The sequence below is a fragment of the Mixophyes fleayi genome, chromosome 8 (assembly GCF_038048845.1).
Source record: "Mixophyes fleayi isolate aMixFle1 chromosome 8, aMixFle1.hap1, whole genome shotgun sequence".
Lineage (NCBI taxonomy): Eukaryota > Metazoa > Chordata > Amphibia > Anura > Limnodynastidae > Mixophyes > Mixophyes fleayi.
Window position 1 is genome coordinate 47,881,912 of NC_134409.1, and position 26,945 is coordinate 47,908,856.

A 26,945-nucleotide genomic window follows, 5' to 3' on the forward strand; every position below is an offset into this window, starting at 1 on the left:
CGATACAAAAAAACTTAGAACAAATGTAACTTATATTCTATATTGAGTATGATAAAAATTTAACTTTTCAGAGGAAGGTGAGTAACCTATATATGTTTTTTTTGTTTGTTTTGTTTTAGTCAAAGCCCTGCAATAGATATATAAGTGCCACGTAGGCAAGACAAACGGCAGTGATTGAATATAGTAAGAGCATTTTTAGAAATCAACAGTCTGCAGACAGATTTGTATTCCATTCAAGCCCAATATGTAAAGTCTTAATAAATAAAAGTGATATTCCGCACCTTACTTGATAATAACTAAAGTACAGCTAAAGAAAATAGTGAGCCATGTATTAATAGTAGTATTAGTGAAAGAAGTTTGTTGTGATCCCTGTAATGGATTATTTTCAGAAACCAAAAAAAGAAATAAGGTCCCACATATATGTGCTACTAGTAGATATCCATTGTGTAGAGACAATGGTTCTAGCTAATTGATCCTGGGTGCACTGATGTTATAGAATGAGAACAAATAACAGAGTAGATTGACAAGTAACATAAGAAACATTTGCTGCCATTGAATGGATACAGTCTGAGGTTTTTGTTGATTGATGATAAGGACTGAAGAGTAAAGAAAAGAAAATATATTGTTTTGTTTTTCTGATACTAATTAAATGTTTTTTTCTCTTCTTTAGACAAGGAGGGCCAGATATATACATATATATTTTTTTAATTGTGTGGGTTACAGGAGAAGTGCACAATTTTTCCTTAAAGAAGTTAAAATTGGGTCATTCTAACATTCTTTCTTCTAATTGCGGTGGCTCATGATAACTTATTTGGCTGAGATTTATTATTTAAAATGAAGTGTGTAATATACTGTGCTTCTGATTTTAGGTGTTTTTTTAGGTATTCCAAGAAGACATGCATGGGAGGCACAGAATATGCTTCACAAGGGTTAATTGTGCACTTCACTGTTATATCTACAAGTACATCACATGTTGTAAATATATTGTTATCGGAGATACCCTGTTCCTTATGAACTAATGATGGACAGGACACTGGATTGGATGGGTAATGCAACTCCCTGTTAGTCTTAAAAAGAATGGGGGAGGGGTCATACATTAGTTAAGATTTAAGGGGATTAGTGAAATAGTTGAGAGCCAATTCCCTGTAGTGCCCAATCCAGCTGTCATCTTGATGTAAATGTCCTTTCCCGCTTTTCTGCAAATCATTCAATTATTATTATTCTTTGCTGTCTTATTCTCCGTTCTTACACTTCTGACTGTTAATACCACATTCTTTTCTTATAAAGAAGTACAAAATACATAGACACTGTCCCAATGCTTTATAGGCAATCTCAATATCTGAACACAAGCCCGGCGTGACTGTTCTCAATCTTTCCAACCAAATAAGGGGTGCCCTATGAAAAATAGTATCACTGTGCTATGATTTGCTTATATCATCAGTGTTTGAAATTAAATACTTGTTCCTTCATTTCTCAATAGCAGGACATGAGGTTGCAAAGGATAGATTATAGCCATGCTAGACAAAGCTCCAATACTTGACATACTGTTTCACCCAAGAGGCTAAGATATTTTTTGACAATGGACAGACACTGACATAGCCATGAAGGTAGCTAAAGGTTGTATTTCTATGCTTACAGAAGCTTACGGAAAGTACAAAGTGTGCCTCCGGATGCACAAAGCGTGATTTTGGCAGAATACAGGTATGTATGACTGTGTGGAACATTTGAATCAGACTCTTGCCACAAGACCTGACGTGCATGACACCCCTTTAGAATATGTAAAATTTTTATGTTTTATATTTGTCATAGACAGGCAGAAATGTACTGGATATTGTTATAAATGATGAAGGTGCTATAAAAACTGACCCATTGGCCCACCTCACATAGTCATGTAGCCGAACTTGTGGGATAGAAAATGGCATGTGAGGTGGCAAAGAGTAAATCAGTTAATATACACTGATTTTAAGTACGTTTCTAGGATATTGGGTGCAGTTCATCATCATGATTATCATCATCATCATCATTTATTTATATAGCGCCACTAATTCAGCAGCGCTGTACAGAGAACTCATTCACATCAGTCAGTTGAGGCAACAGAGGAACTTTTATGACAATAGCAGGACACAAGTAGCGCACTCACATTACATAAAGGACTTGAGACAGCGACACAGTTACCACATGAAGTAGCTGTTATTTAATGTAAAGCCTACACACATGACTAGGTTTCAATCACTTAACAATAGCAGGGTGGACAAAGCTGCCAAGCAGGCAGCAGATTTATATATTTTTTGATATGATAAATACACAATAATTATTTAAAATGTAAGATATGTGTTCCCTACATGTAAAGGTTGTCTGGATGGCGAAGGGATGTGGTCAGGAGTCTGGACTCTGAAGAGATAAATGAGGTAGGCCCGTTGCTTCCAAAGCGTATCTTCCAAGCCTAGCTGAGACAGCATGGTCTGACTCATCTGGGTAAAGAAAGTATGAGCAAGTTGGTAAGAGCATATTGGTGTGCACCAGACCTTTCTTCTCAAGCTAGTAAGAAGACAATGTTGTGTCTTACTTGATTTAGGAAAAATGTTGGAAAGACAATACCAATAGAGCTATCCCATACCCCTCCTACAGATTGACTTTCTCCAGGTAAAACAAATCAACTTCATCCAATTGCCACCTTGCAGGAATCTCAAGTATGTATTGGTGTGTACTATGTATTTTATAACTGGGTAAAGACATTTTCAGCTAACACTAATACTGTTGTTTCATACCCAGAAACTTGTATGCAGATATTGTATCTCTAGAGTTATAAAAAGTGATATGGGGTACTCATTTTACTGGTGGTAACTTTCAGATCATGTGTAAAACTTATGGGCATTTGATAGCAATTTACATACTCTCTATAGGATGCAAGCCAGTGCGGAATTAGAGCGGTTAAATTGTACTATCAAGAACGAATTGAATATAGTGATAGTTGAAACTAGATTGGAGTGGCAGGAAGCTTTTGCCACTAGTCCTTCCCACTATCAGAGCCACTCCTAAACCACATCTTAACCTGTCACCTTTTGAAATACTTTTGACAAGCAACTTCAATTGATGATAGATTCTCGAGATGAGTTAAAATATAGTGATGAAGAGACTGTTGAAAATATTATAAAGAGAAGCAAATAGTGAGACAGCAACAAAGGACGTTCAAAACACTGTCTCCTGATATGATGTATCCAAACCGTCATGATGTTGGACTGGTATAATATGTTTTGTACTGTAATTTCCTATGCTCAAGTTGTTTAACAAACAGGTGGGTAGACTTGTGTCAAGGAGATTTTGTCCTGTAAGAGAGACTACTAGAGCCAGTGCAGTTATGGAGCGTTACATGGCAGACAGCCATCACACAGGGCCCACCCAATGATAAGAGTAGTACAACAGGCCTGAAGTAACTCCCGCCCTTGATGCTCAGTGGCACAGTGCACACATCACATGATGGTGGGGTGTAGGTGCAGAGGAGAGAGGAATGAGCAGAGCAGGAAAGGAAGAGACAGATCAGCCTATCGCTGATCTGTGGCAGCACACATAATAGGGTGGCTAGTTGCTATCGACCCAGTAATGACCAGCCCCGATTGAAGCCCAGTCATTTAAAAAACTCCTTAAGCTGCCTTTGACCTGTCGGCATGTGGCATGTATACTGCAGTATGCTGGTGCAAACTGACAGGCGGCCGTGGCAAAAGTGCAATATGTAATACAATTCCTGATATTCTTCACCCTCCAGATGAATTAACATGATAACTGAGGTTAAACCGAGCAGCAAATACTGAGACGTATAATGCAATAAAATAAGTGGTTCTAAACTGGTAGGAGGTTGGATTATTGACTTTATACCGTTGCACTGTGACCTCTTCAGTCTTTTCTGCTTCTCCTTACATGTAATTTGCCTTGTTGAGACTTTCATTGGTATATTAGTAGGAGCCACATGGTCCCTGTGCCTACACATCCATCATGGATAGGTAGAACCTTGAACAGTCTACCCCCAACCCAGCAACAAAGGGGGATAGATAGTGTGGGGGGCTGCTACCCAGCCACTCCCCACTAATTGCATCAGAGGAGGTGAATAGGGCCCAAAGCATTAGGCTGTCACCGCCTCCAGGAGGGAAGGGTACGATCCTCAAAAGAATTAGGATCTCCCCTACTGTGTCACTCCTTCACCTGCGATATCCAGGGTAAGGGCCTTACATTCGCCTGTAGGCTAATATTTGTTAATATCACTATTGTTGTTTTATTCATTTACTTTTGTGACAATGAGACCAACTTCAGAGGCTGGACAGTAAGAAAATCAGAATTGTATTTCTCCTGCTAATTGCTGAATTCTGCTGGAATTTACTAGCTTCTGGTTGCTCCTCCTTTTAAAAATCTGGAAATGATTTATAAAAATACCTCTGCAAAAAGAGGATTGATCTGGTGTGTTTAGTAAGAGGACACTGTAATGTCATTATTTATTTTATTTTGATAGTTATAGTTGACTTGTATTTCATAGTTTCAACTGCATTTTAAGCATTTAGTGCTCTTAATCAGTTAATCCATTTATGTTCTTCACTGCTTAATTGTATATCAACTTAGCCAATGCCTGGTTATAGCCATGATACTAGGCTGACAATGAATCAGCTGATGATTCATTATTTATAACCCCTCTGCCCAGCCCCACTGCCTCTATGTCATGGGATCTGTGTGTGTGTTACTTGGTAAAATATGCCTGTTTCAGGAAGCTTTATACTGTACATAAATACTGTAAATGAGAAAGTCTAATGTGGCTGTTGTCACCTAGACAGAAAAGAGCTTTAAGTAACAAAACTGTCATAATGCTTGTTGTAGTTAAATACCATGACAGCCATAGTTTCCATTACTAGGGTTTCAAACAATACTTCTTGTGCTGTCCTTGTATTTTCTTGTGCTTGTGTTGTCCAAGTTTAAATCCTCAATTGTCAAAATGTCTTGTTCTACTCACTCTTGGAATGCTCTGTAAGTAATCAAAGAGCTAAATATCGTTATTTATTATATAATGAAAAAGAAACAGGTTTTGAAATGTTATTAGACCCAATGCTCATGTACCTTACATTCTGATCACCAGGTGTTTTTACCAGATCACAATAATAGGAATAACTCGTATTATTATTTGCTAACAGCAAGGTAACTTTATACAGCAGTAACACCTAGAAAATGCTATACATGATACACCCCTCCCTGAACTGCATGATTTATAAGACTGCCTTTGTATGTTTAAGAATAGTTGATAACTTGATGATATGTATGTGAAAAGCCTGACTGTGTGACTGCGGATGATAAGGTAAGGTTGCTATGCTGTTCCTAGTAGATTTTTGCATGTTTTCTAGGTTCATTAAGGCATCTCTTCCATTTTTGAATTTTTTTTACATTTATTTTGAATAATATTACACTGTGGGAAAAAAAACAAAAATATAATTCAGGGCAGAAGTCAGTTAATTAAAATACAGACTGTGTCATAGAAAAGCATATACATGTTTAATATTCATTTTCCCATAAAAAGAGAAATAAACGAGTGGGAACATTTACATGTTTAAATATAAGTGTGACCTGTCATACAGTCTATCCTTTGACAAAAAGAATCCATTTACATAATAATAATAACCAAATAAAATGTCACATGTTACCTAGGTTGTCTTTTTTCGATAAAATTGTAAGAAGAAATGTCATCTTTCAATGCTCAGCTGATTAGCTTTTGGTTTACTCTGTTTCTCACAGAAGGGTGCTTGGATGAGGTTATAGGGCTTGATTCATTAAGGAAAGTAAGGCAAACAAATTAGTAACTTTTCTCCTGGACAAAACCATGTTGCAATGCAAGGGGTGCAAATTAGTTATTTATTTTGCACAAAAGATAAATACTGGCTGTTTTTTCATGTAGCACACAAATACTTGATCATTTATTGGGACAATGAAATTTAAAGTTGATCTAGAACATACCTTACCCCAACTATAAATCTGTCATCACATTTTAAATTTACCTCCCCCTCCAATGCAACATGGTTTTGCCAAGGTGCAAAGTTACTATTTTTTTTGCTTTACTTTCCTTAATGAATCAGGCCCTGATTGTAATTTGGGAGTAAAGTAAAAATAAAATAGCTACACACTTAGGCGTTTCCTCATAAAACGGGTATTCTTTACAACAAAAACGTTCAACTGTGCGTCAGTGTGTGTAAGTTTTAGCAGTCAGTCAGTAATTACCATTGATCATAATACTTCATCTTAAGCAATGTAAGCAAATGTCAGATTGGTTGATATAGGTTACTGTATTTTTTTTGTTTTACTGATTAGTAAATAACCCCAAAACCTTGAATGGTACATGGATTGTCATGCTGTCATTGTTCTTATTTTTCATGAAAATTCCTAATTGTAAAATGATGTTCTTTTAAAATGTAAGCCTCTATTATAACCTCTATTAGGGAATTTATAATCTAATTGCATATAGGTTGCATGTTTATTTGATAGGAAACATATAAAATATATATATAAAAAATTCACATAGATGCATCTCTCTCACCTTTATAGTTCAACAAGGGCACTAACAAAATATACTGTTGTACACTATACTGGATATGTTTATATGAGGTCCTGGGACTTGATGCGTGTGTTAATTAATTTCAGACTCAAAATTAATTTTGAGGTGGCTTTTAGAAACAAGGTAATTTAGTTGCAACAAGAAACTTTCAAATTTCCTTTCAGAAGAACAGGAGCCTTAATCATAGTTTACTATGTAAAGATCAAATGGAGGATGTTCTTGTGATGATGTGTGTGTAACATCAAACATCTGTTGGATGTGATGACATAATGGTACATAATAGCTATACAATGTAACAGGTGTGCCTAACCATTATACAAAACTGAGATAAAAGAAATAACAATATTAAGCTTTGTGGAACAATTTAGTATTGATCGTGCCTAAGCTGAGAGATAGCTTCAGCTACCAAAGGTCTGAACGAAGCCCAAGCTGGCTGTGTGGATCAGTCAATCTGTCACTCAAGTATGATCGTGTCCTGAATCGAATGTGTGAATGACTTCAGAGGAATGTGGTCCAGTATCGAGATGTAAATAGTGATGACAACCCAGAAGTTGGTACAGAGGTGTTGAATGAATCAGCTGCAGTGTGAGGCCAGTGTGGAGGCTCTTGGGTCAAGTATGGAGTGTATGGGTGGTCACTCAGAGAGAAACAAGAAGGCAACCACCAGGGCAGTAATGAGGGCTGAGCGAGAGGTGCAACTGCCCTGGGAGCGAAGCTGAAAGGGGCGCAGGTAAATTAATATTTTAGGTTCAGTTGTTTACAGTCGAGGGCTAGGAGGGCGTCAGTTATCATTTTCATTCATGCCCCAGGCCATTGTAACCACCATACTACATAAGTGTAAACTGGGAGATATACCACTCTACCAGGGAGAGTTAGCCCCTGAGTCAAGAGAGGCACTACAGCCTGTAAGATGAACAAGTAATTAATACTGTTATGTGTTTAATCAAACAACCAGTACTAAGATGTGAAGTGATTCAACTGCGAACTAGAACTAAGTAAGTAATATGTGCTGGAGAATAGACAGTCGGAAGCCTGTTTATGAATAAAGCTTCCTCTTTTCTTCCTCATCAAATATTTGGGCAAAAGAGTTTGAATAACATATGTTCCATAATGAGTGTATACATTATATTAATATCAGCTCTATTTTAGCTACCAAAAAGATCCACACATAACACAAATATTAACAACAAGTGTTACTTCTCTAACGATTCTCTAATGATTATGTAAGCAAAAAGCATTAAGTAATATTTTATGTAATATTTTCTATCTATTTGTACAGTTAAAACATATTTTAATATAGTATATATATATAATATAGCTATTATACTTAGCAACGCAAAAAAGAACAATTATAAATTGTAACTGAATTCCAAGACAATTGATTTTTATATTTAATTTGCTAATATTTATTTTGCTTAATTGTTAATAGTCTACACTTTATCTGTTGTAATCACTTGCCTCTATAAGAAAGGAAAGCTTTGGATGTGCTCCGTGACCTCCCCGACACTTCCTAGATATACAAACCTGCATCGTGTCCTATTAAAATGTATTACCTGAGATTGTTCTACATATTGAACTGTTACTGGTTCATCTCCATTATTAAAAAAAAAATGTTGCAAAGTAAAATGATGCTGCAATTCAGCCTTTTTAATTTTGCTAGACCCCTTCCCTTATTTCTCCTATTTGGAAATAATAGTTTGATGCAATGTTATACAACAATATTTCCATTTTAAATGCAGAATTGTAACTGAGATGAATGTTTCTGTGCCAGATGGTTCTTCCATTTAGGAGCATTGTGATCACAGTGGCTGTTCTCTTCCCGCTACATGTTGCTGCTTATCCCAATGGTTTAGTAGAGGTAGCCTGTTCTGACATGGTGCCTCAGCATGGATTCGCAATTCAAACCACCACTGCCCCTTACACCATAACCATGTCAAAACACACTTATGTGGCAAAAGAGAAAATTACAGGTAAATATATGGATAATCAAATGATTGGAAATGATTGGAAATTGCACTGTTTTTCTATATGTTTTTTAGTCTTAGTCAACATTTTTCTTGTCACATATCTATGTCATGTTTTCTAATTAGCTGCTTATAATTAAATGTTTACCAACTACCTCCAAATGCGTGAAGCCTGGTGCAGGTTACAATTTTAGCATTGAGACATCACACTCATTGTCATCCTGCTTGGAACCAACTCCAGGCAAAACGCGAAAGGACTTACATTCTTATTTAATTCAGGCCCTAAATGTACTTATTATTTTGGCTCCCACTGGAAACTGGATAAACTGTTAGAACAAGCAACTGTTAGGTCTTCATCTATAGCAAGCCACCTTTCCTGTAGATAGCGATATTCTCAGAGGTACTCAGATGCCTCCAGGTCTTTTACTCAGAGTAGTAGAAGCTTATCTAAAAACTAGTAGTGATGGATTATGTAGACTGGCAGTAGTAGTACACCAGATGGTATACACAGTATATTTGCAACTAGTATCGATGCAAATGGTTGAGGGCAGACGGCGAACAGGAATATCAAGGTCAAGCCAATAGGTCAGGGCCAACAGCGAGCAAGGAAGGTCCAAATAGCAATGAAAGGGGTCAAAAAGGGCAGCAGACAAGGATAATCCAGAAACAAGGAGGGTCAGGCAACAGGTAATCCAGCAGAATAATATATCAGCAACACAGCAGGCAAAATGTAATGCAGGGCAAAAACGCTATAACCGGCAGGGAGGCTAAGCCCTTCCTGCTATTTAAACTAATAGGGGCCAATAGGAATGCTCCACTGGGAGCTGGCTCTCCATTAATGATTGGTGGTTGCAACAGCCGGGACATGAACAGGGTGAGGCTTAGAGACAAGCTAGACACCAGAGAAAATCAGTTCACCCCATCTAATTGAAGCTGTTATTGTACTGGTAAGCACCACTATCAAGTTTGCATTGACTGTCAGTTTACATTATAGAGAATGACTGTTCGTGTGAACCAAAAAAAATCTCCCCCCCCCAAAAAAGAAAAAAAGATTGACAAACTTTTCTTTAGCCAGATGTGGTTCTGCAACCTTTAGGTGAAATGGGAGTAGCAGGGGCAAGCAAGTGTAGGCTTAGTACAGTAAGGGAGTGTTAATGTAATTGCAACACAATTAGACAGACACATTCTCAGATATGCAATTTAGGAGGCGTATCTCTTGCAAGTACTTGAGGGCTGGTGTAATGATGCGCAATAATTATGATTACTATCAGCAGCACTATTTACGTCTGATTGGCTGATTGCTCATTGACCTCTCCATCTGATAATATTTTAGTCATTATCATTGTGCCTCTATTATATCAAGTTATAGCTGGCTATTCCCATTAGTTTATTGACATTTCCATTTGGACTATTGCATGAAAACATTTAGATGGCAAACTCCAGTGGGGCAGGGACCGATCAGAATCACTACATATTCTCTGTGTAATATGATTGGCGCTACAAATAAATAATATTAATAATAATTACATGATTAGTGTACAAAAAGGGTAATGTGAGTTTCGCATTTACTACTAACACTGTCAAGTCACATCTCCCCAGAATGAACCTCTTTCAATCTTTTAGTCAAATCCAGAGTTCTAGATGTAATAGCACTTCCTGTGTGTGTTAGCCAGCCCTCTCCACGCATAGTCCTGCTAGCAGCAGTTACAAGAGCCAGTGCATAGCACATCTATGGGACAGGCTATGCTTGGATCAGTTTTGGCAGGATTGATCTTGCCCCAGGGTGACTACAGCTCTCTCACAGATTTTGTAATGCTACATGTATGGAGACTCAGTTAAACACACCTAATCTACTATATAAATGCCTAGTGGCGTGTGTGAAAAAAAAAAACAAGCTGCAGCGCCACCTGCTGGGCAGAGTTATACACTGACCTATATATTTCTTGAAGGAGAAGTGACAGTTGGGAGTGGTTGGTGGTTGCCGGGGGTGACAGTGGGGAGTTTTTTAACACCTTAAGTAGCTTGATGAAGGATGTGGCGATGAAGATGAAGGATGAGGTGATGGAGAAAAATGATGAGGTGGTGACATGTGGACAAAACCACGTTAAAAAAGGGCGCTTGCGTCGGGAAGTAACGCTCTTCCCCTGAGGAGGCCTGGCCTAGCCCCAAATGCATGACAAGAGCCTTTTTAACACCTTAAGTAGCTTGATTTGACTAGAATGCATGAGTATCATGCACGGGTTAACTTGTAAATATATATATATATATATATATATATACATACATATAAACCCTGCTTCCCAGTGGATCTGGCCTCCCCAGGCAAGTCTCCTATCAAGGTCTGTGGCATTTGCCACGACGTTGTCCCACTGTATTTCCACCTGGATAAGTCTCTTGTTTCCCACCAATGTCCCATGGAAGCCAGCAGAACACTACCCATGGCTAGAGTGGTTGCTTGATGGTCAAGCTACCAATAAGCAGGTATACTACTGAGTTCTCTACAGTACTGCCTGATACCTAATTGGGGCTATACCAGGGCCATGGGGCACAAAAGTCCAACTTTTGTCTCCTTTGGTCTGTAACAAGGGTGTTCAGATATCCCTGCAAATCCAGATGGTTAAGTAGGGATGTAGTCCCTATTCCTCCGTCAACTCTTACCATACCCAATTGCATAACCGTATGCTGCCCAGTGGTAGGAATATGTTAAAGCCCAGGCATTTCCATGCCCCTCTAGGAACTTGGGCATCTCAAGAAGTAAAACGTATTAAGTCCAAAGTCCCTGCATTGCGCAAAACATTTCAACACATGGCTATTGCTGCAACCATTACTGTTTGCCGCATTAGATGAAGTTTGTTCAATCTACATAATTCCGACATTTGATGGGATTTGTGAAATGTGAGCCAGACTGTAGATTGCTTAGAACAAGTGGGCAAGGTGAATCACAGCAGGAATTCCACAAATCAAAGTAAAACAATGCTAATTATAATTTGGAGCAAAATTTATAAACAAGCAAGAATTTAGCCTTGATTTGCAAATTTTGATTTGAAATTTGTATAATTGGTCTTCATTCAACCCTAGTCAATGGGGTTCCATCCTAGAAGTCTTTGATTTGAGAACAAGTCCACCACATATAAGAAAGAATCCAAGATAAGTAACCAGGGATCATCTGACTAAGTTTTACCAATGTTATATACTATCTGGTCAACAATTTATAATTTTGTTCTTGCATCTTATTGTTGGTAAAGGAGGTATGTAAAAGTCTTAGGGGTATAATTACTAAACAGTGATTCTAGCTGTCATTTTGTAGAATGTACTAAATAAATGATAACTAGAATCTGACTGGTTGCTTTAGGCAACATATCCCCTTTTTCAAACACGCAGTTTAGTACATAAATCACTTAGGGGTAAATGTATCAATCTGAGAGTTTTCCGGCGGGTTTGAAAAGTAGAGATGTTGCCTATAGCAACCAATCAGCTTCTAGCTATCATTGTGTAGAATGCACTAAATAAATGATAGCTAAAATCTGATTGGTTTTTCAAACCCACCGGAAAACTCTCAGCTTGATACATTTACCCCTTAGTATCTTCATTCATTCTCTATCAGAGAGTTGACCAGATAATTAATTTCCCAATCTGTAATGCACCAGGACAAAGAGCCCATACACAGAGCTAACAGATAATCTATTTTATGTATAAGGTAGGACATTTGGCCCAAGTACTTTATTCATTCACAGCTTCCATTCAAATGCTCCAAACTTACAAACTATGACCTCAACATTTATTGTTTGTTATTATTTAACAGTCACACTTACAAATACATCAGCAGAGTACCCGATTGAAGGTTTCTTGATTCAGGCCCGCCAAGAGAATAGTAACACTCCCCTGGGCTCATTTCAGATAAGTGGCTCAGACGTCCAGACCCTAACATGCACTACTGCTGCGGTGAGTCATTGTATAATTGTATACTTATTGCTAATGGTTTGATTTGTAGTTGAGCATAAAGAGGCACCTTTTGCTTGAGGAATGAGTTGATGATAATTACTGCCGTACCCCTAACCCTAGACCTATCTCCCAGAATTATAAACCTAGGTTGTTTCCCCATGCTAAAGTGTTAACCGGCACTAGGCTACACAGGTTGGGCTGGTCAAACTATAACAAGAAAACCCACTGTCTAATGAGAGCCAGGTTAGGTTCAGTAAGTGTGAGCAATTATAAGGGGTTTCTCCCTCCTTACTAGCTCTCCCTCCTTACTAACTCTAACTAGGTTAGGTAACATCTCTAATCTCTCACCTTGCATAAATATACAGTATAGCTTTGCATTGCAATCACAGTATGTTATACCACATTTTTACGTGCTAAAAATGAATTTATGTTCATCACTAAATCAAGTACAAATCAGTATGTGATGTATAAATGTCCCATATCTATAGGTTTAGCTCTTTTTTCCTATTATAAATTATAAATTATAAAAGTGTATATCAAGCAATAGAAGAATAGAACTCAGTGGGTAATCGGTGATGATAATGGTAGAGTATACATACAACAAGCCTTTACTATTCCACAAAGTATTTGTCAGATGTGTCAGTGTTACATTAGGATTGCAAGTGGTAAATTTTAGATATAGAAATGTATTAAAGATCACTTTCTGTAACAAAAAGCTGTACTTCTGAACATTACCAGTTGAAAAATAAGGGCAAATTAAGCCACACGCTTCAGGCTCCCAGTCCATGCTGATTTATGAATATAATTCTATTATCCCAACTTCATACACATGTATTTAATTGAATAAAAGGGCAGCACGGTGGGTCAGTGGTTAGCACTTCTGTCTTACAGCACTGGGGTCATGAGTTCAATTCCCTACCATGGCCTTATCTGTGTGGAGTTTGTATGTTCTCCCCGTTTTTGCGTGGGTTTTCTCCGGGTGCTCCGGTTTCCTCCCACATTCCAAAAACATACTGGTAGGTTAATTGGCTGATAACAAATTGACTCTAGTCTGTGTGTCTGTCTGTGTGTGTGTTCTAGGGAATGTAAGCCCCAATGGGGCAGGGACTGATGTGAGTGAGTTCTCTGTACAGCGCTGCGGAATTAGTGGCGCTATATAAATAAATGGTGATGATGATGATATAACACAATCTCTGAACATTTTAACAAGGTACAAGAATGAAATATTTTTCAATGGAAGAGAAGTATTAGAACATAAAGACATGTACTGAAACTGGAGGGAAGTAGGTTCAAAGGAAATTTGAGGAAAAACGACTTCATGAAAAGGGTAGTGAATAAGTGGAATAGCCTCCCATCAGAGGTGGTAGAGGCTAATACAGTAAATTAAACATGCTTGGAATAGACATAAGGATATTCTTACAGAAGAACTAAGGATCAAATAGGGTTTGAGGTTACCATAGGTTAAAAAATGGGCAGACTAGATGGGCCAAGTGATTCTTATCTGCAGTCAAATTCTATGCTTCTATGTTTCATTTTCCATAAAAAAAATTATACTTGTGTCAACTTACTCTTTGTTATTTTATTCTACAGGGTGCAGTGAGTCACACATCTGACCATGCAAAAAGTGTTGTGCAGGTGACCTGGGTAGCACCGAGCTCCAATATCTCAAACATCCAGCTCAGGTGATGGAGTGAAATGAGCAGAGGAAAGTCTGGTATCAGAAAAGTGCATTGTTTGAGTGTGGTATTTCTGTGCAATTAAACATTTGGTGTAGTACTTAGGATTCGTTAAAGGGTTAACAGTGTCCCATGATAGATGCAGTAGTTGGCTCACTGTAAATTACATAGAAGAAAATGTATTCTAGATTGAGGTGTTAGAACACAATAATCTCTCAAACCTGACTATAGCACTTGGACTGGTTTTAAAATGAATACAATACCTGGTTTCTTTAACATGATCATTTTACTTACTTTTTATAGGGCCACAGTTGTGCGTAATGGATCCATTTACTGGACAAATGTTGTTGGTCCAAGTCTCACATACGTCGGCTCTGGAGGATCCCAGATGTTGGTATGCAAGGTCTATTTTTTTTGTCTTATTTGTAATGTTTTTATATTAGTTTAAGAGATAATTTATACTGTAATTGCATTAACTGAAATGCTCATGTATAAATGGAGTATGGGGAATTTATATCCAAGTTAATGTCAATGCCTATTATCAATGCCAACACTGTTATTAAAACTCTTAGAAGGATCAGTGTTTTATCTAATTAGCTGAAATATTTATGACTTGCAATAGAGACTCATTTTCAAACTATAGGCTTCTTATCTAGGTATTTATACTTGATAAACACTAATATAACAGGGGAAAAACATTTTTTTCTTTAAGCGCTAGATGGGCACGATAATTTAATTTTCATTAGAGTTCCAAGAATTTTTTAAATACTTGAAATGAAGATGAAGAAACAGTTATTGACCATGACCTTAATTTTAACCTCATATCATCTTCTTATATGTCTAATGGATAATTTTAGGCTTGTAATGTAGAGGCATTAGGCATTATACCATGTCATTATGTGTTAAATAAAGTAATATGTTGTACTATTGAATAGTAAAAAATGAAAGGTTTTGAATTGTTGAAAAGATACTTTACAATAAATGCTTTCACCACATCCAGTTTGGTGTTCAAGCTCTGTTGGGTGTATATATGTTTATATTTAAGGTACATTTGGTCTATTATATTCATTAACTATGGTAATTTTAAAAAAAATGTCATGTGTGAATATATATTAAAGCTATGTTTTCTTTTGTGAAAATGAATCCCATAAAATTAGCATTATGTCAATACTGTAACATGTTGCTCTCAGCAGTGTTGCTTACCGTGTTGCAGTCTTTGCTCCAAGTCCCAGCTGCTGCAAAGCATGCACTTGCGTCAATTCTTCTCTCTCCTGTCTTTGGACATGTGACCACATGACAGGGTTGCATTGGCTTAGATCATCATGGATTTAGAAGGGTAGATCAGTGCACACTGTGGGGCATAGATAACAGGTATTCTGCACTTTTCTGCCTTGCTACTTATGTATGTATTTGACAATCTGTTACTGACATGGCTTTTTCCTGACTATCACTGTGCCTGCTGAATGGGTCCACACTTACAGTAAACAAAGTCACCCACAGTTTATGACAATTTACACAGGTCATGGAGTCAGCTTTTATTCTATACTGAATTTGGCTTTTATGGATCTCTCTGAGAGACTGGTGGACCACAAGGCAAAACAAGGTTAACTTAATTCTACAAGGGCCTTTCACATGGACTTGATTCAGGGGCTGCTAGCCACTGTTACCACAATTTCAAGTACCAGTTCTGTTCTGGCATCTGTTGTGTTAGCTCCTGCTCAGAAAATCTATTCCTTCTAAATTTCCTTACTGCCTCATCACAATGATCCTAAGGCATGTAGCGGTTTCCCCTGCCAGTGTGAAATCCAGTTTGAGCCTCAGCCTGGCAACTTTGTTTCAGAGCATGCCAAGGTGGCATATATTCAACATAACACTCCTATTATATCCCTCCTATTTGGTGAAGTTCTTGCCCGGAATACAGTTGCAAAAAATGGTACACAGCCAAAAACAGCAGCCTTACTATTTGGCTCCAAACTTCCAGAGAGCCCTATTTCTTTGCTCCATTAGAGGAACACACAATCTACAGACAATCCCTTGGCTTTAGCAAGTACCTCAGCAAGAAGGGTGACTTTGTTGCCCCCTGAAATTGAAAAATGCCAAAGCCTAGGAGATTTCTGAGAAGCTACCCTGGGTAGCACTAGCATCACTCTAATCAATTTTGTCTCTTCTAAAATGACTCTTTGACCTCACATTCTGAAATATATAATACCAATATTGCTGTCTTGTCTTGAGGGGCTGCTTGGGGATCTGGTTTGAAATTATGGGACTCCACTGGTTCCTCTTAAGAAATCTCTCTATATTAGAGGCATTGACAGGAGGGACATTTATAGAGAGCTATTCGGTTCAGAGCTGTTCCCTTTAATTTACAAATCGGGTCCTGCATAAAGAACAAATTTCCAGAAATATAATTCCAAAATCTTTAAGATTTTCTCTGGCTGCAACAATACCTCCCTACCAATGAACGCTGGTCCAGTCAAGTCCTCTTTTGGGATTCCTTAACAATAAAAAAAACCTATTCCATCCCTTGCTTGCCTTCTTAGGTCTTCAACCTTCTCTTCAGAATTTATATTTCAGAAATCAACCTTTCGCCAATTAATACAATTGCATGAAATTCATGTCTGAATGCAAACGACACTCACGACTGCCTATGACTTGGAGAGTGAAACGGGTGGGAAGAGGCAGACAGATGTAAGCAATGTACAGTAAGGGTGTGCAGAGGGCGCGCCAATACAGATGCCGATGCAGATGTGGCTGATTCAAGTCCTGGGTTTCTCTTTTCAGCTGTATTATTTGCATCAGCTTCAGGGCAGATGTAAGTGCTGACTGATAGTGATGACTGGCACAGCATAGTCTTTGTTTGGAAAAGAACATATATGCATGGCACAAGCTAGCACAGAAAATATGTATGCAACTAAAATAGGCCATAAAAACGCATTGTATGTACCGACTACATTGAGAACCTCTTGATTTATGTATTGAATGTAAAATAAATTGTTATAATTTTTTTTATTTAACTAACCATATTTCTATTAATGATTATACTGTTTAGCGATGTTAATTCATTTTACAATTCAATTTTTTTGCACGCTCAAGTTACGTGCTCTTTTTTAAACCATAACTTGTTTGCAAGTAGTGTTCCGATTTGAATCTCTGATTATGGCTCTGAAGTAGACCCTAAAAAAGTTTCAGCAGTTCTTAACAATCTTAACTGCCCACAACTCATTGGCCTGAACTCTATACAATGTTTCCTGGGATTGGCAAATTATTGTTGACAACTTATTAAAATTTACATTTTAGTCATTGTACTCATTATGAAAAAGTACTTAAAAATCCATAATGTTGATATATCCAAGGAAATAACGATGATTATCTTACAACTCTTTGTCTATTTGTTAATGCCCAGTTTTGTTGTATTATTTTGTTTGTCTCAATGAGTCCTATGGAGTATGCTGGTGATAAACAAATAAAAGTCAATAAATGGGAATCACTAGTTCCAAATAGATAAAATACATACACATAGACACATTTAAGAAGTAGATAGAAATACATCATACATATAATGAATCAAAATAACAAGAATTTGATAGGCTACAGAGATATAAATGTATCACATTGTATCAAAAGAGCGAGCTAATATATTTGATATTCGTAGTTCAATTGAAGAGACAGTGCCAATTATCTTTGGGACTCTCAACATTTGTCAGAGAGCCCACTACCATCTTTGAGAACTGTCTTGGGTCTTTAAACTCACATATTAGGGGGAGTGTCTCCTCTCCAAACAACTGAAATGCTTGCAGTGGGACTCAAATGCCTCAATATTCTACAGATTTTTTTATTAATTTTTTCATAGCTTGTGCGTTTAATGTGACCATTATGGATTTCTCACCAAGGAATTTGAAAGTTTTCAAAATGTACACCCACAAACAGACACAATTAAGAATAAACATTTAATAGTCCCTTCATTGTCGGTTTGACGATTTTTCAGAAATGTATAGTAAAAAACATTTAAATATCTAAATAAAAGGTACACTTTCACAATCAAACTAGTTAATTATTACAATTCTTTATTTATATGGCGCCACAAGGTTTCCACAGCATGGTACAAGATACAAAAACAGTAGACCAAAACAGTACACAGTACAACAGTACAGAGCAAAACAAGTAAAACCAAGACTCCAGACACTCCAAACATAGCAAGTACAGTGACGTTGGAGGAGAAGAAATGGTAAACAGACAGAAGGGAAGAGGGCCCTGTTCATAAGAGCTTACATACTAAAGGGAGGGGAAACAGACAGCAGGCAGGAGAGGGGTCAGTGGAGGGAATCAAGTGCAAGAGGAGACCGGGAAGTGGGAGGTTAGGAGAATAAGTGTGGTGAAAGTGATAGTGGATGGCTGATAGGCTTTAATGAACAGGTTTTGAGAGCCCATTTAAAGGTGCTCAGGTTAGGGGACAGACGGATGGAGCAAGGGAAATCGTAATAATAAAATGAATCTTCAGATATGATCTCAAATGAATCTTCAGATATGTGGCACCTGAGGATTGCAAAAACATGTATAAGTAATATGCAATAACAGCTCACACATAATAATTTAAATCATATTTTATTTTACCTTGCATAAAATAATAAAAGTTTTAAAACCTTTCTAACCAAGCACATATTTAAACCAGCTAAATTTGAGTATCATTCAAAAGTCCTCCATTGCACATAATTGTTTAAATCTATCAACACTTCTGTTGTTGGTTTGATATGTTTGACTTCTGCAATATTCATATATTTTGAATAATTTTTATTTGAAGAGATGGAATGCTTAGAAACACTGGGATTTCAAAATTTCAAAAATCAGAGTGAACAGATTGTAACTATCTTTTCCCTGTGAATTTGGAATTCAGTAATGCAAGTGTAGCTGATAGCGCCTCCCTATAAGAGATTAATAAAATAATATCCCAATTTAAAATATTAAGAGGAGAAAACCTGCCATAAAAAATAAAGTAGACTAAAATAGTTTATACGAGAGCGGTCTTTGCCATTTTTTTTCTCAAATACTGTGATTTGTATTCTCCATGTTCTAGAACATTACATTTAAGACCTCTTATTGTGTGACCTCTATATTGTATACTATATGTGCATTAAATAAACTAAATGACATCAATTGTTTCAAAGTTCAAAACATCTTTATTAGATCTTTTGAACTGTGATTTTTTTAATGAAAAATATAAATGTTATTAGAAATGTATTTACTAGCCAAACATATGGTTTTGCCACTTCCAAAACAACCATGTGGTTTAGGTAAGGAGAAGGAGATAGGTGCTAGTAAATATTTAAGATTTTTATAAGCGATTACTGTTAATTCTAGTAAGATGTCTATTCACAGAAAATCATATTTCAAAGGGTTTAATTTTTATAATAAATATCAAAAGGTATAATTATTATAATTTTTTAATGATATATGCAGATCTGTTAAATTTTGGCATATAAGAAATAGAAATGTGTCTTACCTTTGTTGTGGAATACTGTATTTTATTTTTAGTTATCCTTTCCTATTTATTGATTTTTTTATTATAGGCAGGATTAATTTGGGATAGCCACTCAAATAATTGAACATCCTTTTACATTGTTTCTCAAATAAAATATCTGATAAAACCTAAAGACTCTTAAATGGCCCTTGCAGAATATTAGTTTTCCAAAGTTTCATATTCAATTCAATCTGTTTATAATAAGTTTTGATCAAAATGGTCATATCAAGTGAGATCAACAAAATCTATTTGAGTCGAAAGATATTTAGATGTGATTCTTTGGTTATATATGTTATTATTGAGATAGGAAACAAACTCAGTAAAATAATGTTAATCCCCATACCATATAAATAGTTAAGCATCACTAGATCTACTATAAAATATAAATTTTTCTTTGTGTCCACCCTATTATGATTATTATTATTATTATTATTATTATTTATTAATAATAATAATAATTTATAAATAACCGTACCATATATAGTCTTCCTGAAATGCACAATAGGTATGCTTAGAATCAAATTTTGTACCCATCGAGTTTCCATGTCCTTGCAAATAGAATTGTGTATTCAATGTGAAATAAAGAAAATCCCCCAAAAATACTGTTGCTTGCCTGATGTATCATCATTAGAATTTAAAATTGAGGTGTAGTTTTTCCACATAAATTGTATGGAATGTTTGAGTTTTTTGACTGCAGTTAAAAAGAACCCCACAAATTTTGATGAATAGAGGTGACAAAATAGACAGCCACTGCAGGGGCATAATGCTGCATTGTTGGGACCCATAGTATCCTGGGGGGGAGGTCCAGTGATTCTGGTCTATCCCCAAGGGCCTTGCTCTGCTCTTCTGAGCATGGACAGGGTCTGATTTGCACACAATCAAGCCCTGTTGTGCCTTATATAAATTATAGTTAGATAACCTTATCTATTATTCACAATCATTGAGTTTGGAAAAATCAATCAACTTGGTTCAGAGACTTTTCAATATTGAAGACCAACATTTGCTCAGCAATTAGTTTAGTTTTTTTAAAGCAGTTTTCTAAAAGTTTTTCTTTCTGGATTTATTTAACAAATTGCAACTCAATACTTATAATTACCTTCCCAGTAAGTGCATTTGGTGACTTTTCAGTATTTATCTTGCTAAGGATTCTAATATTTTTAATTAATTTTCTCAGTGCTTACACCACAAAAGTGACTCTAAATCACCCATGTGTAGTATAATTGCTTTGCAAATGTAACAACAAAGACTTGTGGTTTTTACTAGAGACATTTAATAATTATCTTTTTTCCTTTGAGATAACACAAAACTGGATCAAATAGCCAGTTGAATTTGTTTGGATAGCAGTGTTGCCTAATGCAACTGATTGTAACTGTCAGAATAGTGGTTCTGACATTTTATTTATTTTATTAGGACATTTGTGGTTCCTAAAAACATAAAGATATTTAATAATAAAATGCTCTAATGAGGAGATGATATATAAAAAATGTCTTTGATTGAAGGCAATGATACCTTTCAGACAGAAATCAGATTTCCATAGTACTTACTCTGGAATAGTGATATTCATTCCTTTATGTGTAGAACATTTGCTCTGTTGACCTTCATGGAAGATACCTAAGAGTCACATTTTTCCTTTTAAAGTAATGTACTTTTCGATTGTATTTAATACACCGCTGGTTGTGTCTGCCTGTATAGTGTTGCTTTTAAATAAAGCTGAATACACCTGTCTGAAGAACAGTGTTGCTACTTTGTTTATTCTATAAGGATATCTGGGATTTAAAAATTATGTGGACTTTTAACAATAAAATACGCTAATGAAGGGACAGTGTATAACCGATATTGTTTGAAGGCAGATATATTATAAGAGCAAAAACAAAAGTTCACAGGCGCTAATGGACCAGTATTCTCTGTAAGTGAGTAGCTAATAATCTGCACTTCCACCTGGCAACCTGCTGAAGTTGCCCTCTAAAAAGGGTGAAAAATAAAGAAAAAAGGGGAAGCGCTGATAAAATTAGCACATTTATTAATACATAAATGTATAAGTAAAACCCATTGCAATGGATACTAAAATAAAAATCATAAAAATACAAAACAGATATATATAAATAAAATAATACCGAAAATCCCACAGCTCAAGCAGTCCGGACTGATAATATTGCATGCATATATTTGAACAAAGGATGGCTCATCAACACCCAAACCAGCAATATTAGTTAATTCAATCAAACCTCGTGATAGTTGTAACAACACGATGATTGTATTATGTATATGAAAGGACTCCAATATTGTATTGAGCACATATAAGTGTTAACACATAAAGTAGCTGATGTAACCACAATTATGCGATGCTTGTGTTGATAATAGGATTTCCTGAAGTGGCGTTTGAGTCAGGACCTTGCAATCTCTGAGAAAAAGTCCTTAGGACACCATTCTCATCCAATATTCATATAACAATGGTCAGTTTTGAGACATTTCTAATTGGGGAGTCCTATATATAGACATCCGAATCTCCAAAATAGTCACAGGGCTAGATTTACTAAGCTGCGGGTTTGAAAAAGTGGGGATGTTGCCTATAGCAACCAATCAGATTCTAGCTTTCATTTATTTAGTACCTTCTACAAAATGACAGCTAGAATCTGATTGGTTGCTAGGGCAACATCTCCACTTTTTCAAACCCGCAGCTTAGTAAATCTAGCCCACTAGGGTCATTTTTCGTTAAGGATCTTAACTTAAGAAACTTCTTATTTCAGTCTCCTGGACAAAACCATGTTACAATGCAAGGGGTGCAAATTAGTATTCTGTTTTGCACATAAGTTAAATACTGTCTGTTTTTTCATGCATGTAGCACACAAATATTAACTTTAAATTTCAATGTACAAATAAGCTATCAAGTATTTGTGTGCTACATGAAAAAACAGTCAGTATTTAACTTATGTGCAAAACAGAAAAATTAATTTGCACCCCTTGTATTGTAACATGGTTTTGTCCAGGAGACTGAAATAAGAAGTTTCTTGAGTTAAGATCCTTAATGAATCAGGCCCTAGGACACCAATGGTATCCAATATATATATATATCAATGGTAAATCTCAAGACTTATCTTGTTGGAGACTTCTATGTGTTGATATCCGTTGGAATGGCCATTCAATTTAGAGAGTGTGTTTAATATCTTCACGTGTAGCAGCTAATAGTGCTCCAGCTGCAGATCGGGATTTTCGGTATTATTTTATTTATATATATCTGTTTTGTGTTTTTGATTTTTATTTTAGTATCCATTGCAATGGGTTTTACTTATAAATTTATGTATTAATAAATGTGCTAATTTTATCAAATATATTATAAATCTGACAGTAAAACTATTTGACACCTATTGCAATAGACCACATGTGCATGCTGGATCTTAAAATGCCACGAGTGTGCACTATAAATGGTGCCCTCACATTGAAATAAGTGTTGCCCCATCATAAATAATTTTTTAATTCCCCTGTTGTAAATCAGGGGAATTGCCTTTGTTGTAAAATAATACTTTCATATTGCTCCCATAGTAAAATAATAAAGTAATATTGCCTCTATTATAAACCAATACATTTATTTTGGCTCCTTATAAAGATCATAAATTAAAATTGTCAGCTTAAGAAATAATTTTACCTCCATTATTATCCCATAATTAATAAGTTAGTGTTGACTCCCTAATAAATACTTACCTTGTTCTTATTTCTGTTCAGATATCACTCATAGTTCAAACAACATGTTGTTTGAGCAATCTCACCTATCAGAACCACATCTAAACAGCTTCCTTTGTTATCGTGGTTTGACGTTCAGTTTTGCAAACCACAGCTTGATACATTGCACAGTTTATATTAATTACATGTTTAGAAATGGACATAATAGCTTCAGAACTGGCACATTGAAATCATGTGTTCGGATGCACAGTTTTGCCTTTAGTAACTCTCATAGTTTAGAAACTGCACATAAAGTTGGTTTTGCAAAACCGCAATTTAGTAAATCTCCCCCTGAAAATTAGATACTGTAAGAATCAGTAGAATAGGGATGTGAGGGTATTGACGAATCAACTGTACCTCTATATGATGCAAAGTTCATACATCCAAATTTTTGTTTTGTTTTTTTATAGACATTTTCATACGATTTCTTTTGTGTACTCTTTTTTTCTAAATGGGTTATGAAATGAAAAAAATAACACCATTTCATCCCAACTCTTCTTTCATAGAATAAAATCCAATAATTTGTGGGATCTGATAGACTTGGTTTTCTGATGCCATAGATATGCCCAGAGAGAAAAAAAGAAATGTAATATTATGCAAATAATTACATTTATGTTGCAATAAATTAAATTAGGATTGGCACCTAAAATATAATTAACATAAATACTTTCCACTTGTAAACAAAGTGTATACAGGCCTTAATCTGCAAAACTGAATGGATGAACCGTGAAAGAGAGAGTACATCACTATGATGACAGCTATGTAGTAAAACATGGAGGACCTGGTGGGACAATGCAGAATATTAATCTAAAGCTGCTTCTCATCTATCCCCAGTCATATTCTTCATGTCCATGTCTCTGTTTGCCATTTATATGTAAAACTTAACCTCTGTTTGTCTTGCAGGCATCTGTGACCATTATGTGCATAAGTATATTGGTCAATGCCATACTTTCGCCACGATTCTGAGACCTTCTCCATGAAGAGGATTTCAATATGATCACCTATCTATTTGAATATACAGTACAAAATTCTATAGTAGAAGATCACCAAGAACATACATTTGATGACTCAAAATCCAAACCATTGACAAAAGGACAGAGCTGTGAATTGGAGCAATAGAATGTGTAGAGAGATGTAATATGTATTCATCACCACTCTTTGTAATGGCTGGTGCAAATCCCATTCATTTATGTTGATTTTAAACATTTTAATTCTTTTTTAGCAATTTTATAGTAGTAATGCACAGTATGCAATAATTCTATGCAATTATGCAATAATTCTATTGTATAATAAAAACTGCACAAGTGTTTTCAGTTAAAAAATACATTCACATTTAAAAGTGTGGTCCAAACAGATGCAGGCAAGAATTATGGCTTATCCTGTTGTCTCTTCTTCCATCTCTGCATGCAAAGACTATCGGGAAATCAGGGGATTAAATTTTGAATGATTATGACAACATCAGCCCAGCAATATTATGATATATTCTGTAATGGGAACTCCCCTTATCTCCTGCACTGTGCTCACATCATCCAGTATGAACGATGTGTGCACTAATTACAGTTCGGAATCACTGTAATTAGGACACTCATCAAGAACCAGTAAACAGAAGGGCTTTGAGCAGACTTTGGGCAACTTATTTCTAGAACTGATCCCATATTTCTGAAGAGGTGAAGATAAAATATTATTATTATTACTATTTAGCCTTAAACCAAAAATATGTTATTCAGTGCTTAATGTTGAGGGGAACGTGATACAAACAAATAACTATGAATGACACAAAACAGAAGATCTACCCAAACAGGCTTACGATCTAAGAGGTGGACACAGGCACTGTGGAAAGTCCTAGCTCGGGGCAGTTGGTAACCACAGGCAGAGCGCCAGTTCTCAGTATTTGGTAATTACAGATAAAGTGCTAGTCCCTGGTTCTGAGCAGTTGGTAAACAAAGGTGCAGTGCTAGTTCCTGGTTCTGAGCAGTTGGCCGTGGAAACCAGTCTCGGCTGTCCAGAGCTGGGGCTAGTTGAGGATTTGGAGAGGGAAGCCGCTTTCAATTTAAAAAGTGCATTGTCCTTGAGAACTGTATTTTATAACAGGTGGCAGGTGTATGAAGTGCAATATTATATTAGATGGAGTCCACCTGGAAATACATTTCTCAGTGTACATGCAAGATGCAAAGCAGGTCCTATTGCAGCTATAGCTGAAAACTCCATCTCCACCCGTTCGGAGCTGGTGCAAATTTGAAGTTCTATTGCAGAGTGGGATTGGCTGTGCGAAACAGGGATGCCCCTGGAAATTGCACCCTCTTCACCTCTTTAATTATAATAATCTCACATTGTGAAACTAAATCTTGTTTCTCTACTGCTCCAATCTTTAGGAGGAACTCCTAAATTATGCTAAATTCCTCCACTTTGCTTGTGCAAAACAAATGCTCTTCTGCAGACATGGCCAACTTGCTCCTGTAGATATGTGTACACTAGCAAAAATCTAGGTGCACCAGTTCAAATCACGTGCCCATAGCTGCATTTGTGCTTTGTAAATTACCTCCACTGCATGAATGTTTTTATAAGATTTTTTTCTGGAAGGTATTTATATACTCTGTAAAATCTTAATTTTTTATTTTAACATACCCAAATTGCATTAAATCAAGTGGCTTGGTTCATGGTCAGCTAAATCATACAAATGTAAGGAGCAGAGTTAATATTGAGCTAAGACAGATCAATAATTATCAAACAAATGACTGTCTAAATTTAAGGGCTAGTTTTTTAGTCTAAGCAAATGGAAAATATATCATGAATAATGGCCAATAAGTATTAAATGTAGCAAATTTGTCTTAATCTTGTGCAGTCACTGCAATGTGTAAGAGAGCTGTGATACATATTATATGCAGTAGGAAGCTATGCATGAGTGACAGACTAAAGTGCTTTCTAACACATCAAAATTAGATCAGTGGTTCTAATATTAGCAAACTACAATACAAGACATCACATTACATACTATATCACCTGGGGACACAAAGCAACTAAACAATTGCAGAGTCCTTTGGGGTAGTAGATACTAATCATGTACTATTGGTATATTTTATGAATATTTATGTATATTTAATCTGATTATATTGATTGTAGGTATTGAATATATATCCCATTAAATAAATACATACATATAAAGTATACATACTTATATAAGTTAATGCTTTGGCTCTATTATAATATCATACACGCAAACCACCTCATCTATAAGAGACCCGCCCTACATTCAGTGTGAGGACTCTGATATACAATATAATGAGGATGGGAAGGCAATGTTTGAAAAGAATAACAGGAATACATGGGTGCGCCAAGTCATCCTGCTGCCTGACCCAGCAACAGAATTGACTCCCATCTCTTCCATTTACACAGACAACTATGTATACAATACTGTAAAATACTAAAGAGAAATAATGGCATGTTAATCATTATTAGATCTCCCAGCAATGAGAAATTCACTAATTTAGACCTTTTTAGCAAGAAGATATATTTTTAATTAATTCTCTAAACAATATGTGTCACATCATTGT

The 26,945-nt window shown here is 36.1% G+C and overlaps 1 protein-coding gene across 1 annotated transcript; it reads left to right on the forward strand.

Annotated features, from left to right (window-relative positions):
* The first annotated feature begins 8,351 nt into the window (after positions 1 to 8,351).
* LOC142100233 (putative ferric-chelate reductase 1) lies at positions 8,352 to 24,360 on the forward strand. The gene is made up of 5 exons (XM_075184165.1): positions 8,352 to 8,550; positions 12,347 to 12,486; positions 14,077 to 14,168; positions 14,466 to 14,565; positions 24,298 to 24,360. The coding sequence occupies exons 1-5, from the start codon at positions 8,352 to 8,354 to the stop codon at positions 24,358 to 24,360; spliced, it is 594 nt and encodes a 197-aa protein (XP_075040266.1).
* The last annotated feature ends 2,585 nt before the right edge of the window (positions 24,361 to 26,945 follow it).